Source organism: Styela clava, chromosome 8 (genome assembly GCF_964204865.1).
Source record: "Styela clava chromosome 8, kaStyClav1.hap1.2, whole genome shotgun sequence".
Lineage (NCBI taxonomy): Eukaryota > Metazoa > Chordata > Ascidiacea > Stolidobranchia > Styelidae > Styela > Styela clava.
In genome coordinates, this window is record NC_135257.1 from 17,404,866 (window position 1) to 17,427,920 (window position 23,055).

At 34.2% G+C, this 23,055-nt stretch overlaps 3 protein-coding genes across 5 annotated transcripts; 1 reads left to right on the forward strand and 2 right to left on the reverse strand.

Moving 5' to 3' along the window:
* The first annotated feature begins 7,054 nt into the window (after positions 1-7,054).
* On the forward strand, positions 7,055-8,472 carry LOC120345520 (iron-sulfur cluster assembly 2 homolog, mitochondrial-like). The gene has a single exon (XM_039415000.2). It carries the CDS (start codon positions 7,162-7,164, stop codon positions 7,609-7,611), a length of 450 nt encoding a protein of 149 aa, XP_039270934.2. The 5' UTR covers positions 7,055-7,161; the 3' UTR covers positions 7,612-8,472.
* A 319-nt stretch (positions 8,473-8,791) lies between these two features.
* Positions 8,792-10,539, reverse strand: LOC120345518 (uncharacterized). The gene has a single exon (XM_039414996.2). It carries the CDS (start codon positions 10,451-10,453, stop codon positions 9,137-9,139), a length of 1,317 nt encoding a protein of 438 aa, XP_039270930.2. The 5' UTR covers positions 10,454-10,539; the 3' UTR covers positions 8,792-9,136.
* Positions 10,540-13,054: 2,515 nt separating this feature from the next.
* LOC120345519 (tRNA N6-adenosine threonylcarbamoyltransferase, mitochondrial-like) lies at positions 13,055-22,952 on the reverse strand. 3 transcript variants are annotated; one of them, XM_039414997.2, is made up of 11 exons: positions 22,766-22,952; positions 22,206-22,342; positions 21,232-21,331; positions 20,857-20,951; positions 20,226-20,359; positions 19,641-19,794; positions 18,586-18,722; positions 17,436-17,563; positions 16,222-16,352; positions 15,751-15,822; positions 13,055-13,968 (listed from the first exon to the last, which is right to left on the reverse strand). In XM_039414997.2, exons 1-11 carry the CDS (start codon positions 22,811-22,813, stop codon positions 13,878-13,880), a joined length of 1,227 nt encoding a protein of 408 aa, XP_039270931.2. In that variant the 5' UTR covers positions 22,814-22,952; the 3' UTR covers positions 13,055-13,877. The 3 variants fall into 3 exon arrangements, with proteins under 3 accessions (XP_039270931.2, XP_039270933.2, XP_039270932.2); XM_039414999.2 differs by having other exon boundaries at positions 21,232-21,326; positions 22,206-22,357; positions 22,766-22,912; XM_039414998.2 differs by having other exon boundaries at positions 22,206-22,357; positions 22,766-22,912.
* Positions 22,953-23,055: the final 103 nt, after the last annotated feature.

Here is a 23,055-nt window from a genome sequence, read left to right on the forward strand (position 1 = left end):
ACCTTGTGCATCCTTCGATGACTTTGAATCGCCTTTCAGATTTGTGTGTTTTTCGTTGACATTTTAGGGATAAGTTCTAAACTACATCAACAACGTTCAACAACATGTTCTTAATTGCTACAATGTTTTCAAATGGCTAAAACATTATCACGGGGGAGAGGAAAGCCGATAACACGGCTTAATCATATGATGAACCACGGCCTCCCGTCCCGTTACCAGACTATAGCTACAGGGGTGGTAGCACAAAAGTCATATTGGGGGTGTCAAAATAGGGCTGACGAAATAGGGTCGTCGAGTCAAGTTAGGGGTGGCGAAATACGGTCGGTGCGTGTCAGATTGGGGGTGACGAAATACGGTCGCTGCGTGGTGTCAGGTAAGGGGTGACGAAATACGGTCGCTGCGAAGAAATCCTAAAGATTTGATTTTCGCATGTCAGAATAGTAGCATCACGTTTTGAACTGGACATATATTTATACCAAACATAGCGTATATTCCGGTAATTTTATGAAAAGTATATATGTAGTATCATAGTTAAAAGTGGTTTTGTAGTTCAACTAAATTCGCTAAATAATTGAACAATTATCTTTTTACTTTTCAATATAGCGTATAAATGTAACATATTTTAAAGAGGAAGCTTTCGAGAATCGCTTCTTGGAAAAGTTTATTTTCCTCGAGATGACGTTGACATTAATCGATTTAGATAAAACACAAAACCAATTCAAAAGATTTTACGTCTGAATTGTTGAAATATCGAAGGATATGCGTTGTGTTTGATATTACGTGCTGCTACTGTTCTACTATGATGAAATGGAATCTATGAGGGTTTTTCTTTTCTTCCAATGTGTCATAATACTGCGCTTATAAAAAGTTTTCGAGATATAGCCATTCCAAAAACGATATATTGAAAATTTTGAAGAGTCTACGGGAAGGCGTGAATTTTTTTTATTATTTCAAAGTAAGCTAGCCGCAACTTATTCCAACTTTCAAAACCGTGCTGCTACTGTTCTGCTATAAACAAATGGAATATAGAAGGGCTCTCCTCTTCTCCTAATGTTGCCTTTATTTGAAATTTTTGAGAAATCGCTGTTTGAAGAAGACCTATTTTCACCATCGAAAATTTTTGAATGAATCCGCAAGAAGGCGTAAATTGTTCTACTATTACACTGTAATTTACGCAAATTACAACAACTTGTTAGACGTAGAACACGGAATTTGGACAATAGTATTAGAAAACATTTACTCGGGTATTTAGTAAATTTGAGTTAAACCACAAAACCCCATTGGAATATTTTTCGAATTGTAAAAAATTCGAAGATTATACGCTGTGTTTGGGATTATATACAGCCATATCAAACCGTGCTGCTACTGTTCCGCTATGATTAAATGGAATCTAGAAGGGTTCTCCTTTTTTCTAATATTTCGTAATGTTGGCTTCATTGTAGGTTTTCAAGAAATCGACCAACCAAAACTGTAATTATTTAAAATAAAAAATAAAATCCACGAGAAGCCGTATAATGTTTATAGTTATTTTATACCATTTCCAACTTATTCCATGTGTATTAGACGTCTCTGTTCGGTGTATTAGACGTAAAAAGGTAATTGTTCAATTATTTATTAAATTTATTCAAAATACAAAACCACTTTTACCTACGATAAATACATATTTTTCATAAAATTATCGGAATATACACTATGTTTTTGGTAATATATATGGCCAGTTAAAACGTGCTACTACTATTCTGCCATGATGAATTCGAATCTACAAGATTTCCTTTTTTTATAATGCTGGCTTTATAGTAGGTTTTCAAAAAATCGCTCATTCAAAACTGTAATTTTTCTACATTTTTAAAGAATTCACGAGGTAGCGTAAAATGTTTTTTATTTTATATTCTCCGATACTTGTTTTAAATGTATTAGACGTTCAGTATCAAAGTAAAAAGATACCTGTTCAATTTTTCAGTAAATTTAGTTACATAATTTATTTAAACTATGATACATGTATATTTTTCATTAAATTATTTGAATATGCGCTATGTTTGGCATTCTATATGACCATGTTGAACCATGATGCTGTTCTGTCATCATAATACATCGAATCTATAGAGTTTCCCTTTTTCTTTAAATATGTCGTAATGTTGGCTTTATTAGAGGTCATCGAGAAATACCTGCCTAAAAACGAGTCATTAGATCAATTGTAATCAATCATTATCATAATACTTGTTTTACAGTTTATTTATTGCTACTGTTGCTTGTCTATGCGAACTACAGGGTTGTCGCTATAAAAGCAGAAAATTCATCAAACATTTAATTTTTACAAAGAATGACTTTAATGAAATTATTAAAGGCATATGCTATATTACATTCATGGATGCTAAAAATGTCGTCTGTGCAGAGCAGTATCTTAGTCTAAGAAATTAGTAAGAATGCATTTTATCCTTGATCTCATTCGAGCTTGCAAATTTCTGCTTTTCTAGCGACCACCCTGTATATTTCAAATGTGGCATCCAATGATATCCAGCGAATCTAGAATTCAACAAACTAATTTAAAAGGTTCCACCGAATAGCACATAGCCGTATAATTATCATTTCATATTTACATAAACATTTAAAAGATTCTCCGTAACATTTCGAGTGCAATTTTCGGATTGGACTCATTTCTTTCAAAACCTTTTGCTCATTTCGACTTTGTACATTCTTAGATGCATCAGATGGAATATATACGAATGGGTATGGGTGGGACTAAGGGTGGCACTAAGGCAGGGTCGACCAACCCATGGCCTGTGTGACCCGTGTGTGATCACATGTGACCCGCTGAAGGTTTCCGAGTGGCCCGCGCGATATTATTCGAATCCCAATGTTTTTCATAAATCTGAGCCATTATTGAAACCTCTAATAAAAAGTTATTCCTCGTCGTTTAAACGCGCGAGAAGCACCGCCCAGCTATCGAAAGCTATTTTTATGTCTCTTTGTGGGCGTAGTTGCTGGAGAGAGATGTTTGAATTTATTTTTATCGTATGCCATGTATTTCAATCTGATTCCCTGTCTTTTTTCTGCGAAGCTAAAAGAGGCAGTTTTCATGACCTCAATATTCGACAGTAGTTACTTGTGCGAGCAAGTTTTTTCACAGATGATCCATGTCGAATCCCCCTGAGATCACTAATTTCGCTAATGAAAAATTCGCTCTGCATTGCTACCTCGTCCATCGCACCGAATATTGACAAACTTATTGGATGAAAGCGGTGTCATACTTGACATTGAAATATATATGCGTAGTAAAAACTTTTGACTTTACTGTATCTTCGTATTTTCATTGTGCTTATAATTTTGGTTTGCGGGTTTTGTTTGGTTTTCATTAATCTGCAGTCGGCGTAGTAAAAACTAGAACATAACCACCATGTCAAGTGGCCCGCGCGATCATTCGTGAACTAAATGTGTCCCTTCGGCCAAAAAGGTTGGACCACCCTGCACTAAAGAATGCGTTTCACTTACTTAACATCTTCTGAATAGCGTTTCATCTCTTAAAGACATTCTCTTAGAATTCGGTTTCTAACTAAAAGAATGAAAAACCAGTGTCAATTACATTCTAACATGGGTATTTTTACTGATATTTTACATGATGCTTGTAGACCTTATTCATACAAAAACATTTAAGCTTAATTTTGATATGATTACTTTTTTTATACCTACTTTGTTGCTCCGAACTTTAACACTCGAACAACTTGACTATTGCAGTGACGTTTTAATGCCCCCATATAGACGTTACTTCGAGTCATTCACCATTTACATATTTTAAGTAACCAATGACATACACTCACATGAAAACCTTATTTTATTATTTTAGTCATCAATCAAAAATGTCAAATTCGTTAATATCATAATTGAACAAGCAAGTAATTTGTCTGAATTTATATCTAGGTATATTTAATTATTGCTTATAGCATCCCAAACGCTTGCCAACTAAATTATTCTTCCATTAAAAGTTATTGATGGTCTCGGACAAACCTACAATTTATCACATCTAAAGCTCTTGTTATTCAAGTTATAAATATTGAGTGGTACTGGTAACTGATCTTGATGTCCACACGATCGTATTGATACCAGTTGCTGTACAGTCTATACCGAGATTTTGTTGCTTACAATTATATTTTGTCGTTTTATTGTTTTCTGTTTGACAAAACAAATAAACTTTCCGCTTAAAATATGATAAATCTTTTACTATTTCGAGATGTTCAAGACTTCAAGAGCAAAACGTCATAATATATCAAACATACCTTCACATTAAAAATGTTAGTCAAATTAATAATCGAAAAAATTTGAAACAAACTAAGAATTATTTACAATGTTTAGTTAAATTTAATTAGCTGATTTTGATTTAATTTAAATTTGGCATACGACTCGATCCCTCTGCATAGAGAGATTTCGTTAATTTTAGTCCCCCTATGCAGAGTGATCCCAGTCGTACGTCAAATTTAAATTGAATCACGATCACTTTGCACGATGACATAAATCATGTTTTTTTCATGTCATTTTTATGCATAATTAAATAAAATATAATAATAGAAATAGGAAAAAAATTGTTTGACACTATTTGAGGACACGGAAATTTTCTTAAAAAAATTCAACCAACTGTAAAATATTCTGTTATTCGTTTTTCATATCTTGTTTTGAAGCTCCCGACGAACACAAACGTATTTCAGGCAACATTGTACAACAAGATAATAAATATGCAGATGTATTTCATAACGTTGGCCTCCGAACTATGCCTCCGTTTTTGATTTTTATTGAATGTTACATCTAGGACTCGAAGTTCCGAGAGATTGTTCCTTTGAGCGTTGACTGTTTTTACAATACGGCGTGCTCTTTTCCAAAATTTTGCTCCGTGATCGGTTCCTCATTCATGCAATAAAACACCAGATGCATGCACCATTTCATAAATGAAGGTTTGTCATCGCCGATTTCATAAATAATTTCTATTTAATTCTATATTCCCTAGCGTCACTACCGGTATACTCTCACATCTTTATTTAGGTTGATAGTAATTAACAGAGGCTCAATTGCCACAATAAACATATAAATACTCGGCGAATTTCTGATTCTTGATTTCATCCAGCTCGCTGTTTTACGGTAACTTGACACGCTGAGTGATATTTTGCCATCTACATTCTGACACGCCTCGACCGTATTTCGTCACCCCTAACTTGACTCGACGACCCTATTTCGTCACCGCCAATTTGACACGCAATGACCGCATTTCGTCAGCCCTATTTTGACACCCCCAATATGACTACTATTTAAAACTAATTTCAACTATCATTTATATTTATTTTTCCTAAAATTACCAAAAAAATACGTCATGTTTGGTATTATATATGGCCAGTACAAAACGTGCTGCTACTATTCTGACATAATGAAATCGAATCTATGAGAGTACTTCTTTTACCCCAATTTGTCGTTATGCTGGCGGTTTTCGTGAAATTGCCCATCCAAAACTGTAATATTTCGAAATTTCCCAAAGAATCCACGAGGGGGCGTAAAATGTTTTTACCTATTTTATTCTCTCCGATACCCGATTTAAATATATTAGACGTTTATTATCGTGTATTAGAATCTAAAAAAAGATAATTGTTCAATTATTTAGTGAGTTTAGTGGAAGTATAAAACCAATTTTAACCATGATTTATATATATTTTAACTATGATTTATATATATTTTCTCTAAAATTACCAAAAAATGCACTATGTTTGGTATTATAAATGACCAGTTCAAAACGTGCTTCTACTATTCTGTCATCATGAAATCGAATCTATAAGGTTTCTTCTTTTCCCCCAATATGTCGTTATGCTGGCTTTATTGGAGGTTTTCGGGAAATCGCCCATTCAAAACTGTAACATTTCGAAATTTCCCAAAGAATCCACGAGGGGCGTAAAATGTTTTTACCTATTTTATTTTCTCCGATACCCGATTTAAATGTATTAGACGTTTATTATCGTGTATTAAAAACTAAAAAAGATAATAGTTTGATTATTTAGTGGAAATACAAAACCAATTTTAACTATGATTTATATATATTATTCCTAAAATTAACGAAAAATACGCTATGTTTGGTATTATATATGGCCAGTTCAAAACGTGCTGCTACTATTCTCTCATGATGAATTCGAATCTATGAGGTTTCTTCTTTTCTCCCAATATGTCTTTTTTCTGGCTTTATTGGAAGTTTTCGAGAAATACCTGCCCCAAATCGAGTCAATATTGAAATTCAGTCAATTTTAAAGAACCCTTTAATACAGCTTGGAATTTGAAATTGGGACATTTACAGTTGTTTTAGTGTGTTAATATATATTAAAAAAATGAATAGTGTGATGACTAATTGTTTTACCTTAATTGCTATCGGTAAATCACTCAAAATATACACTTCCCAGCACAAAATGATTGGGAACATTTGATTTTACGTGTAGGAATTTTCTGCGATTCTGTCAGCTCCAATTTCGTGACTTTCTGCTAACTTCACAGAGGTTTCGAGAGTATTGTATACAACAAACAATCACGCATATTTACGATTGTTTTTTCTTGTGTGAATGTGAATAGGGTAAGATTTTCGTATATATCCGATGGGTCTCTAAGATTGGACACCTGCAATCATGACACTCACTTTCGATCTGTATAGTCGAGGTAGCCCTTGTAATCATTCGACCGCAGGGACTTGCATGAAATCATAGGGTATAATACAACTAAATGGAAATGTGCCAAGAATGGTTGTATCAGTTAAGGTTAAGATAGTTTATTTTGAACATATAAAGTATCTGTTTTTTTTATTGCAGTATCATGGTATTCAAAACTCAGTGCTGCAAGAGTACCGGTACGGTATTAAGATTGAGCACAAACAGATGTGTTTAGGATGTTATAATATATTCTGTATATTTGTGCATCAAATGTAGTATTTTTAAAAGTAGTGTAAACCAAATATCTGAGAGGCGATTAAAATTACAAGACAGGAACCACCTATCTGTCACCACTCTTGACTATTTATCATTCTTGTATAGTTTTAAATCTGTAAATAAATAATTTACCATTTCTAGTGCTGGTGAACTTGATGATATACCTTGGTTAAGTCAAGATAAAAACAACTTTATAAAAGTCTCGAATATACTCAAATGCACCATGTCTACTGTTACGACAGTTGGGAGAATTTTCACACGTTTGATGCCATCTATATCTCATATTTCATCATCACACACAGTGTGTCGATGTCTGTCTCAAAATGCTCAAACAAAGCCTTTGAACAATGCTGACCTTATTCTGACAGAATCTTGTGTTGAACACCTAAAGAAATTTTCTAAACAAGGAGAGTTTCTCAGAGTATCAGTGGAAGGTGGTGGGTGCTCTGGATTCTCATATAAATTTGATCTCGATACAACGAAAGAAGCAGATGACAGAACGTTTACAAGAGATGGAGTTGAAGTTGTAACAGACTCTGATTCTCTTGATCTTATTAAGGGATCTAAAATTGACTACCAAACTGAAATTATAAAATCTGCATTCAGAGTTATTGATAACCCACAGTCGGGTACTAGCTGCTCCTGCGGAGTTTCATTTTCAGTTGATTTATAGTATTTTATATTGTTTAATGCTTCATACAACTATTGAATGTATTCATGTTATAATTTTTTTAAATCATATTTACTGTGACTCCCCTATTATGAGTAAAATTGCGTTTTGTACAGGCTCAAAGTTTGAGTCTTATAGTTGCACCCTCGTGTTGAGTAGACCAATAGAAGCTTCCTACCCAGAAAGTTCAGGTTAAATGGTCTTAAGTGCCAAATCTCAACCTGCCTTTGTTGGGTTTCTTGAAAAACTGTTCGCTATGCCAACCATTATCTGATAACACACAAAAATGTGTCATAGCTGTATTATTTATTTTTTGTTCACTAAAGGTAATACACACAAATCAAAGTATTCACACGAAATCTGCATGATTTGGTTCAATGTCACCGTAACGATTTCACTTCTTGATGACTATTCTCACAATTTTGTAAATCAGTTCCATTGTACTTCTTAAATAAAGACGTTTTTCTCTTAAGCAATTACTGGTGTAAATTCAGAACTTGGATATATATTATTATACCATAAATGTTTGTTAATAGCTTCTGCATTTTTGTTTTTACAAGATTTACAGAAATATATTATAAAGAGTTTCGGAATCAATTTCATTTGGCAGGTTTGAAAATATACACCTTTATTTATAATATTGTTGAGAAAAGAATATCAGACACAGCATGCATAAACCAATGTCCTCTAGGTGTATCAGTTTAAATTTGTAACTTTTGAATGGAAGTCTCAAATATTACAATTTTTTTAATTCATGATGTTTCCATTGTTCCAATTTGTTATTCAGCCCCTCCATCATGAAGGTGCATTAAAGAAAGGGCATTTGAATATCAACTTTGGAATAGAATGCGATAGAATAATTTTGTTTGCCTATTTTATATCAAGTTGTGTAAAGGGACTGAAACCTATGGGCAGGGGGAGTCCTCGAACTCTAATCGGAATAAAATTGTGGCCCTTTGTACACTTCGGGAGTACCGAATTTGCTAACCAACCACTTTAGTGTCCATACACAGGTGATAAGGCCAAGTGTAGGTAACACTCACAATAGTTAATCAAGGAATGTTTTGGCAGATTAAAACTCCCATGCAGTCTGGACAGCATCATTTTGTGGCGGTGGCAAGGCCTATGAATTTATCAAGCTGCGGGTAGGGCAATATACAGATTTTACCCATCATCACAAAACTTTCTAACAATTGTACACGGTTCTATATATTTTGTACAAAGCATCAACGCTTCATTTCTAATATCAGGTAAGAAAAGAATAAATATAGAATGACAATGAGTGCAATGCATGATTAAAATAAAAACACTACAGATAAAAGGTAAAAACTAGCGAAATTAGATTTCAGTAAAATGACGGGATGATCATGGGAATCAACTGTACGTATAATAAGACATAACCTTTTATTCAATGTAGAGATATTGAAATTTGTATACTGCTGTATTGTTTCAATGATTTAGTTTATTTCGTTCATATATATTGTACTTAGGAATGTTTTTGGTAAGGAAAAGTGGTCTCTACTGTATTTCATGGGATTAAAGCTCGAGTATCAGAATCTGATACGTCTGCATATTCTTCTTCATCAGTTTCCTGAATTGTTTCTCCCCAACCGCCATCTCTGGGACTGTTTCGAGGTGATGCACCTCGATATAATGCATCCATAGTCCTTCTTCTGACAGCTATGGCCCCAGCAATACTTAATCTTCGCATGACGTCCAGATCAGTTTCGTCAAGTATCTCTTCCTGTATTAATTCTTCAATCACATCTTCCAAAGTTATAATCCCTATGGCCATATCAGCATCATCACTACTTGTGACACAACACATGTGGCTTCTTCCCATTTGAAACTGGTTAAGAAGATCAAATAACGGAGCTGTTTCAACTATTCTTGGTAAATCCCTTTTCTCCTTTTGAAACACTTCCCGTATAGGTATTTTCTCATCTGGATCAAGCTTTATTAATCGTTTTACAAGTAAAATTCCAAGAAGATGATTCTTGTCTCCTTCATAAACAGGGATTCGTGAATGTCCAGTATTGAGTATCTCTTCCATTGTCTGTTCATCCATTACTCCATCTATATTCAAAGCGAACAACTTTTCAATTGGTGTATAAGCTTGTCGAGCTAATTTGTCTCTCATCGACAACGCACCCTTAATTATCATCACTTCATCTTTCGACAGTGGGTCCTCATTTTCTGCATCAAGCTGTTGATGAAGATCTACCAGAATACTTAATTCTGCTCTTCTGAAAAATGTTGAATGATCACCACCGAGTATACAATCCAGGAATTTAGATAATGGCCATGATATTGGTAAAGTGATAAGCATTAGGAATTTCACCACGGGTGAAAGTGCTGATCCAATTGCAAGACCAAATCTTGTGCATAAGGCTTGAGGAAGTACTTCTCCAAAAATTAAAACTGCTGTAACGGATACAACTATTGCGGTGACAGGGTCAGAAATACGATCTAAGAATAATGGCATGCTTTCCACAGCGGCAGCATTTGTTAAAAGCAATGTTACAAGTAATAAATGATGTCGCTTCACAAGTGGTATAATTTTTTTAGCATATTTTCTTTCTTTTGGCTTCCCACCTGAAGCTAAAACATTTAAACTTAGCATGTCCAAAGAAAGTAAACCCATTGTCAAACCGCTTACTAATCCAGCGATGAGAACCAAACCAACATAAATCCCCAAATATATCCAAAACCATTTGTCTGTATAAGTTAGCGGATCTTCTTCTTCGACATATATAATCCCACTGCAATTGAGTTTGTGTCCTTCTACAGTACAACTGATGGTTTTTCCATCCTCAAATGTTTTTAATAAAATTTCATTTAGCATTTTGGCTAGACTGTTAACATATGATAACACAACGTGTTAAAAATTTAACGTTATCTATAGTTTCACATTATTTGGGGCTAAAATTCGCAGTATGTTAAGTTATAGATAGACTATATATTATATACAGATATGCCTATATATAAGAAAAATTTAAGTTTAGCCTATGGCATGGAATTAATTTGATTCCCTTTTTTCATTGATTTAGCTTTATTTGACCTACAAAAATAGACATCGAACACAGATTATTTCAATGCACTGATGCTTAGAAGTTGCTGTTGGAAAAATCAGTCACAGACTGACTGTATTGCTATGCAGCAATAAGGATTAAACAGTCTTATTAACTTCTGTGTCTACTTAAACAGGAGTAAGTACTTACGTCAGTGCGTTATGACTACATCTACATAACTGACTTCTGCCTTCTACTTTAGTGTAAAATTTTTATTTTATTTAATTATATTTTCTTCCCACCAAAAAATATAACCGGTATAGGGTCTGGAAATATAAAAAAAAACGGCCGAGATAAAGTAGGTCACACGCCCGCATTGCTGAATCAAAAACGATGTCATTTCTCACGGACGTTTGCCCTTTGACCACCAACTTGCAAGACAGCATAATTTTCGTCGGGAGTGACGCAATGTGTACCGGTATCTTCTCTTGACCTTTGGTTTGAACCCCATCGAATTTTTTGCACTCAAGAGGTTCACAACCAGGCTCTATTTACCCAACGCCCCGCAATGTTTACAAGCGAGGGTCATACTTCACTCAGCCTATTTTTGTTTGCCAATACCCTGGCTACAAATTGATTTAACATTGAATCTACAAGATGTACAGTACATATGAATCTTTTTGCTAAATTCTAGTTGTTTGAATTCATATTGTGGTTAGGACTGCGCTTAAAAATCATATCACGACCTAGTTAACACTTCATTGTTAAGAATACTGTCCATCTGCTGAGGCTTCGTACTTGAGATAATGACAACCAAAACGTGGGCTACCTTATAGGCTTCACGATAGAATGACTTGACTTTTACAGCATACTGATGTAGAAAGAAGTAATAATATGCGAGTTTTCCTTCGGCATCTATTGTGCATATTCGTGACAAGTGTTGCCTGCGGCGTCTGACTGATTACACATAAGCGCCCGTGGGAGGAAACGCGGGGGCAACACACGTAATAGAAGATGGCACAATGACTCGGCGGTGAAAGTTAGGTAGGCATGAGTTTTCGGCATTCGCTTCAGAAACGTGGGCTTAATATAGGTCATGCGCTTGTTTCATGCATGCAACGTAGTCCATACCTGTGTTTCCCAACCCCTTTGTACGGGAAGCTTGAATTAATTTGTGTCCAAAATTTTTATTAACTGAAGTGATTAGATATTTTCAACTTTCCCTCGCAAATTAATGAATTATTCGCAACACGACATTCAAAAGTAGCACACAAACGAACAATAGAGAAGCCCGAGTAAGCTGGCAATACTGATAACAAAAAAGGCGTCGCCTTTACTACGCATAATGATACAAACCCCTTGCATATCGGTGGTTGTTCTTATTTAAGCTGAAGGCGTGAATAAACGTCATATTAGCAAGGTGAGGCAAAAACACATCTTAAATTCTTACCTGTTATTGCTGCAGTCGTCACATAGTTTAACTAAATTTATGTTGTTTAATGACTGACATTTTGATTTCATTAAACAAGCGATTTTTTTGAATTTTATGAAAATGTTTGATGACGGGTAAACACCGTGGCAGACAGAATTAATCAACTAAAAACACTACTTTTGAATACAAGATCTTGTTTTTTGAATTACTAACACGCGCTGTTGCTGATGCTAAGATAATACTAACATTCATCTCGCAAAAAAGAGTTGATAACCGTCGCACAAATTGAAATTCTCTGCTCTGCCGCTCAACTCACGCTGACCACGTGTAAAAAAGGACAAAATAAAATAGGAAAAAACGCGCACTAAAGAAAAATAGGACGAGAAGACAAACCACCCATCACATGTAATTTATTACACAATATTCGACTACTCTTTCTAGCTCCCAGTAAACTGTGTATAAGTTTCGGTCCATGCAAAACACCACATATGGACGAGCATATCGACGTACATTATCGATGACCCAATTACCGAACCGAAATACCCCACATGACGGCAAATGTGTGTCAAGTATTGTTCTATCTAGGTCAGGAAAAGGCTCTTATATATATTTATAATATTACATATGTACAATATATAATCTAGTACAAAATTCACGATACCGCGTATGTCGCTCAACAGCGTGGCATCACACGATTGGTAGAAGTAGAGCATTTTACAAAGGAATATTGTATAGGTATCGATCGCCTTTGATCAGGCACAAAAAATGTTCCAGATGCGAAAACTGTCATTATAAATATGAGAAAAAAATTATCACTTTCTTCAAAGTAGTGCAGATTAAATCACACATAGGACACGCGTATAGCGAGGATACTTTAGGAAAACTGAATTGACCAAATTCCTGTCTAAACCAGCTCAAGCTACAAGTTGATTGATATTTCACTCTGTCTTGTTTAGGAGCGACGAAATTTTATATTTTTTCCATGGTAAAAGATGAATAGTAGTCAAGTTTATAATCTTTTTCATTTCTGTACCAAAATATCATTGTACAACTAGAATAAAAAATAGTCAAGACTGCTTTCGATTTATTTCGGAGACAATTTAGGATGAACTTACTTTCAATAAAACCGGATGCAAGACATTTTGAGAGAATTCATCACCATCAAATTGTTTTATTACTCTTAAATATGACAATTCATGCCATTGGATAGAAATGATAAAATTCATAGGACATCAGCAACCATTCTGAGTTTTGAGACAATATTTCTCATTAGGTCCTTATGTAAGCAAGCAGTTATACAGAGTGTAAAGTCCGTTCCTAATATATCTTAACCAGGTTTGTTGTTTTTTTAATCAGTACTTGTTCAATTATTTTCACTAAGATTTTATGGACATCCTATACAACAGATCACAAGTCACGCATTCTCAATTCCAAACAATATAAATCACAGAACATTTACAATTTTTTTGTTTCTATCAGTTGGCAAACCCATTTGTTTGTTCCAAAACTGGCTGTTGCTTAACTGTATGATCTTCTGCTTGAAAAAGCTCTTCGACTTCGATTACTCCTCATGAGTGATTTTTAAGCATTTCAAAAGAGAATCAGGCAGAGATGAGGAAGAAGAGTTGACCTTTTGCCTTAATCACTTAGACCTACATGTTTATTACCTTTAATAAAAGGCATGACGTACACACTAACCATCACAAAGCAGCATATTTTTCAAGTAAATGCGCTCGATTTTTGTTCCCTGATCATTTGGCGCCAGAGGAACGAAAAGTTTGGCAACCGCTGTCTTATCAGATTTCACTTAACTGATTGCAGGTGATTCAAATGTGACGTTTCCAACTTACTTTGACTTTTGGCAACTTTATGTTTTCCTTGATAATCTCATTTCCAATATAATCACCTAGTGGAGATCTGAGTAAAATAGAATATAATAGAATTTTTTTTTAAAGAGAGGTTACACTACTAAATTTTGAAGCTGAATTCTGCAGCTTAATAGAAAAAATCTATTGCAAGGTGTGGCTTTTGCAGAACTATGTATGAGTTCTCGCTCAAATAGCCATGACTAAATAATACCAATAAAAACCTGAATACATGAAAACATAATTTGAAAGTATGAGATAATCAATAATTTCAAGTATCTAGGTCTGTGCTCTTCAACCTTTTTGTTATTGCGGAACCCCTGATATCATTTTTCGTTTTTTATGGAACCCCAATTAACAAAAATAAAACACGAAATACTCGTAACACGAAATATTTGTAATTCAAATATTTCTACTTGAACAACGAAACAGAGAGAAGGTAACAAGCGTGAAATTCAATGACTAGGTTGTTCTTGCATTTCCTTTGCAATCTTCTGAATCGTGGCTCTGCGGCGCTCACAGCAATTCTCATACTCATGTCTACACTCTTTTAAACAACTTCTTTTTTGTTTTTAATAGTTGTTAAAGCAAAAAATGCTGATTTACACAAATAGGTATTGGGAAATTAACACAGAAGTTTTAATGCTTCTTTTGCAATGCTGTACCAGTAGTATTTAATAATTGATGTAATCTGGACTACAATTTGGCAATAGTTAGGCATGTCTTTGGTGAATAAAAAGGTTTAGCCCACCTCTTCATGCACTCAACTTTGGCTGCGCAATTTGGCATTTGACTCCAATTATCATCAGCTTGGCGAAATCATTTTTTTTTGTCCCTGTATTAAATACTGTTCACTCTTGTTTGGGAATTTTTATAAAAATATTAAAATGATGTGGCAAACAATTCATATTATTTTTTTTACATTTCATCTTTTATTCTAATTTCTTTTTTATGTGTTTATTTTTATTTTTTTTGTTTACCATATAATTTATCAAAAGCTTCTCTCTTTTTTTTTTTTTAATTTTATTAATGCCCTATGGTTGTGTGTGTGTGTGTGTGTGTGTGAATGATTTGATTCAATAGTTTTAGGTGAGTGAACACGTACCACTCCTTTTTGGCAATACCTTCCATCTTATATTCTGTACGTTTTAAACCTTATCCAAGGTTTTGTTTACTCTCCTGATTTTATAATCAGTTTTTATTTATTGGTTTTTACCAACCATTTTATCGCCTTTTTGCTGATTATGGAGTCGAAATAAACTTATCTTATCTTATCTATCTCTTTGTGAAGAGAAATCCAAAAATATTCCTTCCCATGTTTTTCGAAGGTTTCTTCCGAGTTAATATCATTACGGATATCTAGAAGTCCTTCTTGCTGTTGCGCACTTGGAAATTCATCCAAAAACGTAAAAGGAGAATATTCATTTTTTGCAACTTTACCGGCCCAGAAGCCAATTTTTCCCTTACGCGGAACCCCTAAGGAACCCTAAAAACTCACGGAACCCCACTGCATGTGTTGCGGAACCCCTGTTGAAGAGGACTGATCTAGGTCCAACCATATTAATCAGCATCAGGAATCTGTGGTTTTATTTACAAATTGCAATAAATAATGAAAAAGCGGGAGCCGCGGGGAAACAAATTTGGTTATCGAGCAGTGGCACTAATGAGAAAGGTAACATGGAAATAATAATAAAAAATCAAATTATATATGTTAATTGAAAAAACAAAAATAAATAGGTCAAGGCATGCCAACCTAGTATGCCACATTAGAACCCAGCATGAATCCACTTTTAAAATGTTATACCTATCTTGTCATAAAAATAATTTAATCTACCTTGGCTCATACCGAACATTTTCTGGATCCTCAGAAATTCCAATGCCTTGCTTTAGATATTCCATTCCTGCCCTAGAGGTAAATATAATATGAAATATTTATGTGAACTGGTCAGAGATCTGGTGGAGCTCTCTGCAAGATATGGACTTCCATAAACATATAAAAGTAAAAAAGATCATATTCAAGTAGTTAGTATTATGAAATTCGACTCAAACAAATCTTATATGCCAACTTGGAATTTGTAAAATAACAAATACCAAAAATATAGCAGCAAAACTGATGAGACAGAAAAACTTATTTTTCTTCACATTTCTAAGCAACCATAAATATTGTTTGAATGAAACTTTGAACACAGTAACCTAACATATTCAGATAAATATAAGTGAATATTGTATTAGGCATTGATAGACCGAGGTACAGTTATGATAGAATAATTGTCTTAAAAATACTTTATTAATATTACTGTAATACCATGCAATCATGATTCCATTATCAGTACAAAGATGTATTGGTGGGCATATCAACTTGGTGTTCATTTTGTTACAAATGTTCAGGACAGATTCTCTCAAACAACTATTTGCTGCAACTCCTCCAGATAAAACCTGAAATTGAATCAGACACAAATTTAACATTTGTTACTGATATGAGCTCATATTTTTCCTGTTATCTGTTAGCGTCACTTAGGAGGATTCACATATCTATCACAGGAAAGAGAAAGTTGATGGAACGGCCTAATCATATTGTGAACCTAGTCTGTTCCAGTCACCAGTCCATGTTGGGCGTGAGATCAGTTGGCTAGTTATTTGTTTCAAACGCATGGACATATTTCAGATGTTGGAAGAGGAAACTTGAACTAATGGTTAATTTATCATTCATTATAAGATGAGAATGTATGGGTATAAGTTTATTTCGACTCCATAATCAGCATAACAATAAAATGATCGATAAAAACAAATAAATAAAAACTGATTATGAAATCAGGAGAGCAAACAAAACCCTACATAAGGTTTAATAAGTACAGAATATAAAAAGGAAGTTTTGCCAAGAAGAAGTCGTGCGTGTTCACTAATCTAAAATTATTATATCATTCCACACACGAGACCACACATACACACAACCACAGAGATAATAAAAGGTAAGAAAAAGAAACATAATAAACTTAAGATAAGTTACATAATAAACAAATCAAACACACTCATTCAGAAATAGAGAATATCGTTCCCTGAGCAAAGTTTCGGTCACTGAAGAGCCAAGATCTACCAAGACTATAAATAATTATAGAATAAAAATTAATTAAAAAATCACTTTACTTAATATTAAGACATAGAATGGATCTTGTTGGTTGCATTGTAACTCGCACCGTAAGCAAAATTTTTTGTAGGAGTTTTTCGTGCAAGTTTAAGCCCAAGCCCTTAAGAGAAGGACATATATCTTAAACATATTTCTATGTAAATCTACCAAGACTAGAAATAATTAAAGATTCAAAATTTATTGAAAGATAATTTTTTCATAATCATGACATAAAATGTATCTTGTTGTTGTACCAACCATCATAGAAAGTTTTTTTTAACTTGTAACAAGTTTATTCATGCAAGTTGGCTCAAAGTAACGACCCAATATCCCCCCCCCCCCCCCCCAGGAAAAAAAGAAAGCCCTGTATCTGATTACAAACACACTATTCTTACCAATATAGGTGATGGCTGTGACAGGTTTCTTATTTGACAAAATATAATTCCTCTGTGCAATTGATTTGTTATATGTTGAATTGCTGCTTTTTGAAAACTTGCAGCTACATCTTGGCATGTAACAATATCTGAAATATAATTCAAAACATATTGATTTCAATAGAAAATCTCTGTATTTACTCATAGTTAAGATAACAATGAGATCAAACAATGGCCAAAAATTATTCTGATTGTAATAAAGTAGTCAAATCATCAGGTAAAAATACCATATAATCTAACCAACAATATAAAAAGCTATTTAAATTAATAAATACATCGCTGAACAATTTGGGATTACCTTTCCATTCTGAACTTCGATTGACAGAAATCAACGAGATTTTTATATTTAGCATTCTAAAATATTTTTGACCACGCTTGGAACAAGTGATTCAAGAGTCTTGCTGCACACAAACACAGATATTTTTCTGTAATATTTCAGACATTTGAATCGGTTCCATTACATTTGAACCCACGTACATTTGAACCCATGGCAATTGCACCTGCCTACTATTGCACCACTGGAATTTTTTTTTGTTTTACGGATATTTGAACCCATACTAACCCTAACCCATGGGTTTAACACCCGCATATAGATTGAACCCGCGGATATACACATGGGTTCAAATGTACGGTCACCATTTGAATCATGCCTGAGGAAGTCTGACCTTTACAGAAGCAAGACTCATTTAAAGTAGTAATCTTCATCCTTGCATTATATGCATACAGATCCACCGACACAAAAACATAGGAGAAGGATAAGTAGTTAGTTCCACAGAAGCCCAAGCATTAGCACGAGAATAATGGTTAGAGACCGAGGACTTATCATCAAAAGTTAGGGGATCCCCCAAAACAGCGCTCTTGCTCCATAGTGACACCTTGTGTCCCATCACTAATTAATTAATAACTCGCTAATTATACGACATAATTCATCCAAAATCAATAGGCTTGTGGTACGACATATGATGAATGCACATGCAAAATCTGGAGCAGATCTCGCTTTCGTGAGATATTGCGTGCATCTAACAGACAGACAGACAGACAAATACCTATCAACATACTTACCGATTAAAATCGATAAGTAATAACTTAGAATAGGCCTAATAATACTGACCAAGTTCATTCCTCTCTCTTAATATTGCAATCTTTCGTAAAACTTGTGACTGTAGCCCACTGAATGAGAAATTGCAAGATCTACTTCGAACAGTTTTTGTATGCCCAGTCAATGGAATTGAAAATGGATGCTTCAAACTGAATAAAAAAGAAAATTGAGAAAATATAAATGCCAAATAAAGATGTATACTCACAACATACTCTCACAGCACATCTTAAACTTCATTTTGAATTCTGTCCTCTCATCTGGATTTTTCTCTTGTTTTTCTACTATTGTTAGTTATCAATTTTAAGATCGGTAAGTATGTTGATAGGTATTTGTCTGTTTGTTTGTCTGTCTGTCTGTTAGATACACGCGATATGTCATGAAAGCAAGGTTGAATCTGCTCCAAATTGCATGTGTATTAATCATATCTCGGACCAGAAGCCTATTGATTTTGGATGAATTATGTTGCATAATTAGCGAGTTATTAATTAATTAGTGATGGGACACGCGGTGTCACTATAGAGTTATGATTCAAAACCGCAGTTTCGATTGATAAGTCTTCGGTCTCCGACCGATATTCTCGTTTGTATATTGTTTGATTTTATATGAAATCAATCTTGACTGGGAATTGTGAGCCTAAAGGCAAAGCTTGGGAGATGATGTCCAACTGGCCTGGCTAGTCAAAGAAAGTTGTAACCTACCATTATTAGGATAGGATTTACATATTTATCCTGGAGAGAGGAAAGTCGATAAGATGGCTTAATCATATGGCGAACCACGGCCTCTGGCTGTCCGGTTACCCGTCCTTGTCAGATATGGGGTCTGATTATATTTTCACACTTGGTGAGTTCTTGAAGGCTGTTTCTATCGCCTACTGATCAAATTTAAAACACACCAATTAATTAATAGACTCAACTGATCATTTTATTTAACAAAAATTGCAGAATTGCTGGTTTCCCTTTCCTACATAAGAAGCTCTTTAACCCCTAACAGAACTGCAACTTACAAATTTTTCGTTCAATTGGGAGACTACATACTATGTCGTGGTCAAAATCTTTAAAAATTTTTACCTGTCACCTTTCTTCGCCAAAGCTTCAATGATTCGTCCCCCACTAGTGGTAGAACAATATTCTGGCGGTAAATACTTCACAATTTCACGTGCGACCTTATCGAATACTGCACCTGGCGGTTCATCCAGTATTTGACCAAGAATTTTATAATTTCCTTTAAAGTTAAAGTTTCACGTTCATTATGTGGAAGAACTAATGGAAAATAATATATACAACACTATCTTGCAATTAAAATTTTAGATGTTATAATGAATCAGCAAATTGACAGAATTTCAATTTTTGGCGCTCCAGAAGTGTGTGTACCAATATGGAGGTACTGATAACTAATTTTGTTTGCCCACCGTACTTTACCTCAAATTGTATAAAGAGACTAAAACTTATGGGCAGGGGGTATATTCACTTGGCTAACACAGACAGTCCCCGAACTTGTAATAGAACTAAAATAAGAAAAATCGGAATAAATCATGGCCTATGGCCAGATTGAATTCCCCAGAGGGCTGGATTTGTCCAGTGGGCCGTACTTTTCCCAAGTCTGCTTTAGAGTCTAGATTACTGTCATTGAACTACAGATAGTATATACTTTACCTAGATTTTGTGCCAAGCATAGCAGGCAATGTCCACCAGAAGCCAGTAACACAAGAAACGGAAAGTTCACCTCTTCGATTGAACGTACCGTTAGTGCATGGGCTTCCATATGATGCACTGGTATAAACGGGAGCCTGTAAATTCACTAAGACCTATTTAGAGAGTCATGTAAAGGACACCTTTTATTCCAATGTCTCAAAAATATCATGTCACACTAGCCTACTTTTCAACGCACTCATCCCACTGTCCCGAGATAGGGTAAACGCTGAAGTAACAAATGAAGTGGAATTCATTCTATGTTTTAGGTCAGGATAGATGTAATATAGAGTGTCCATGATGTCTTAAAATTTTTTAAAATTGCAAAAGGAATTTATCGATACCATATATTGTTTTGGCCCTCACAGATGTATTGAATGAAGTAAAAATACCTAAACAATTAATGATCAAAAAACAACAAACCTGGTTAAGACATATTATGAACTGACTTCATAACAAAATCGAGGTTGTTAAGGGACCCTATGGACACCCTGTATGTTGATAGAAGTCTAGCGTATTCATGTGAAGTGAGATTTATACAAGAGGTGTGATACAGGATATTGGAAACATTCTTTTTTCACTACAAATGTGTTACCTGTGTTTTGCCACCAACTGCTTGGAAAATATCAACCCTGCTTGCAATGATAAAGCAGATCCTGGCTGAGTTGCTGTGGCAACAGCAGACAAATCCTTCAATAGAAATCACAGTATTAAAGATCATTATTGTGCATGTTAGTATCAAGATTTGTTCAATTTTTGGAATTTTGCAAGACAAATTCGTAAAACAATCGCTTTATTGAATCATATATTTGTTTCCGGTTAACCAAAATGGTGGAAATATCTGATTAAAATGTCTAAGAGATAAAACTGTAAAAAACATATATGCCTATGGAATATCATAGTAATTGATTTATAATGACATTTTATTGTTACTTATTCTTAATATAAAATACTAATTAGGATTGAAAACCTGAAAGTCGATTCCAGCTTTATCCATGACGTCATCAACAACCAGAGGTAGATTAACCTCATGTAGTTTCATAGCAGTAACAGGATGAACCCCACCTGTGCTAAAGAAATTTGTATCATATTGAAAAATTACAAATATCAAGTCAGGTAATTCTATGACTTAATACAGGGCTGGGCAACATATGGCCCGCGACGAGATTCTGACCGGCCCGCTGACTGTACATCAGTACATTATGATATAACATTATTACACTTTTAGTACATTATGATAAATTCATTATGGGTTTTTTGTTCTCTATTTTTTTGTAGTTTAAACTTTACTTTAAACGGGATTTATAATTTTCTTTCTTGCATTAGCAAATAAATATGTGATTAAGATATTGAATACTATTCATGTTATAATGCGGCCCGCTGAGAACTTCATTTTCCTACATCTGGCCCGCCGACTAGAGAAGTTGCCCACCCCTGACTTAAGATGAAGTAGTGAATAATGGTGGTAAGACATGAAACTGATTTGTGGTAACTCAACATTGGGTCTACAGAAATTTGTTGAAATACACTTTTTTGTTTTTGAAAAAAATATACTGTTACAATTTTGAATAAATGAACCTTTATTTTGCTTATTACTAAATATAACACAACAATTTGCTATAATACATAAATTCTGAAAGAATACAAAGATTGAAAATCTGGAATATGCAGTCATGCAACACCCCGTGATAAATTACATGAGTTACCATGGACCAACTATGCCTCTAGGATATGGATCCATGACTAGAGCTTTAGGACTAGGGAGTTTCGTATCACTCTTAATAGGATACGAATCAAAAGAACCTAACAGAAGAATTGTGGTACATGAAGAGACATTAGTTTCATGAAACTATTGAACTATATTATAATTACAAAAAATCTTGAGAAAATGGGTCAAAAATATCTTCCACTCAAAGAAATTCATAAAAAAATCCTTTATCTTACATTTTATGCTCTAGCATTTGAGATTTGATGCTTTCTCCGAGTACTTTTCCATCTTCATCAATAACTGCAGCAGCAGAATCATCAAATGTTGATTCAATGCCTAACACAAGTCTTTTGCTCTGACTTAAATTACGAATCTGAAAACACAATTACTGGAAACTTCATCTACTTTAATAATATATCAATCATTATCAATATCTTTATTTATTTGGTTTTATCAATCATTTAATCGTCTTTTATGCTGATTATGGAGTCGTGATAAACTTATCTTATCTATCTAAACTTATGTAACTCACTATCACCTGTCCACAGACACTTAAAATGTGAGAGTCGTTCAAATGCAGAAATGAAATGACTGTAAATTTAGATTTTCATTTAAGAGATGGATAGATTTGCTAGTAAGTAGTGAATATAAACAGAATGAATAGTTTAGATATCTTCAATAAAGATAAATAACATGATAGTATTGTAATGAACTAAAAAAATCGCCAAAAGTTTATATCATGAAACAATATTAGTAAAACTATAAAATCACTATCATGAAATAGACTACAACTTACTTGGTTAAATTCATGAAGTATTCGTTTGCTGAGAATTGAATATTTCATAACTCTGTTCAACTGATCAGTTTGATGCTGCTGAGTGAATATATAAGTTACCAAGTTTCATCGTCAAACGGCGATCGGCTTGTCGAATTTCACGTGAAATTCACCGTAAATTCACCCGTCGACGGCCGAGCGCAGTAAACAATAAATTCATTATTTTAAGCTCTGCATTTTATCGACGTGCTCTCTCCCGTTGCATAATGCTCGGAAAAAGATAATAAAGAAACAGAAAAGAGAAGAGGTGT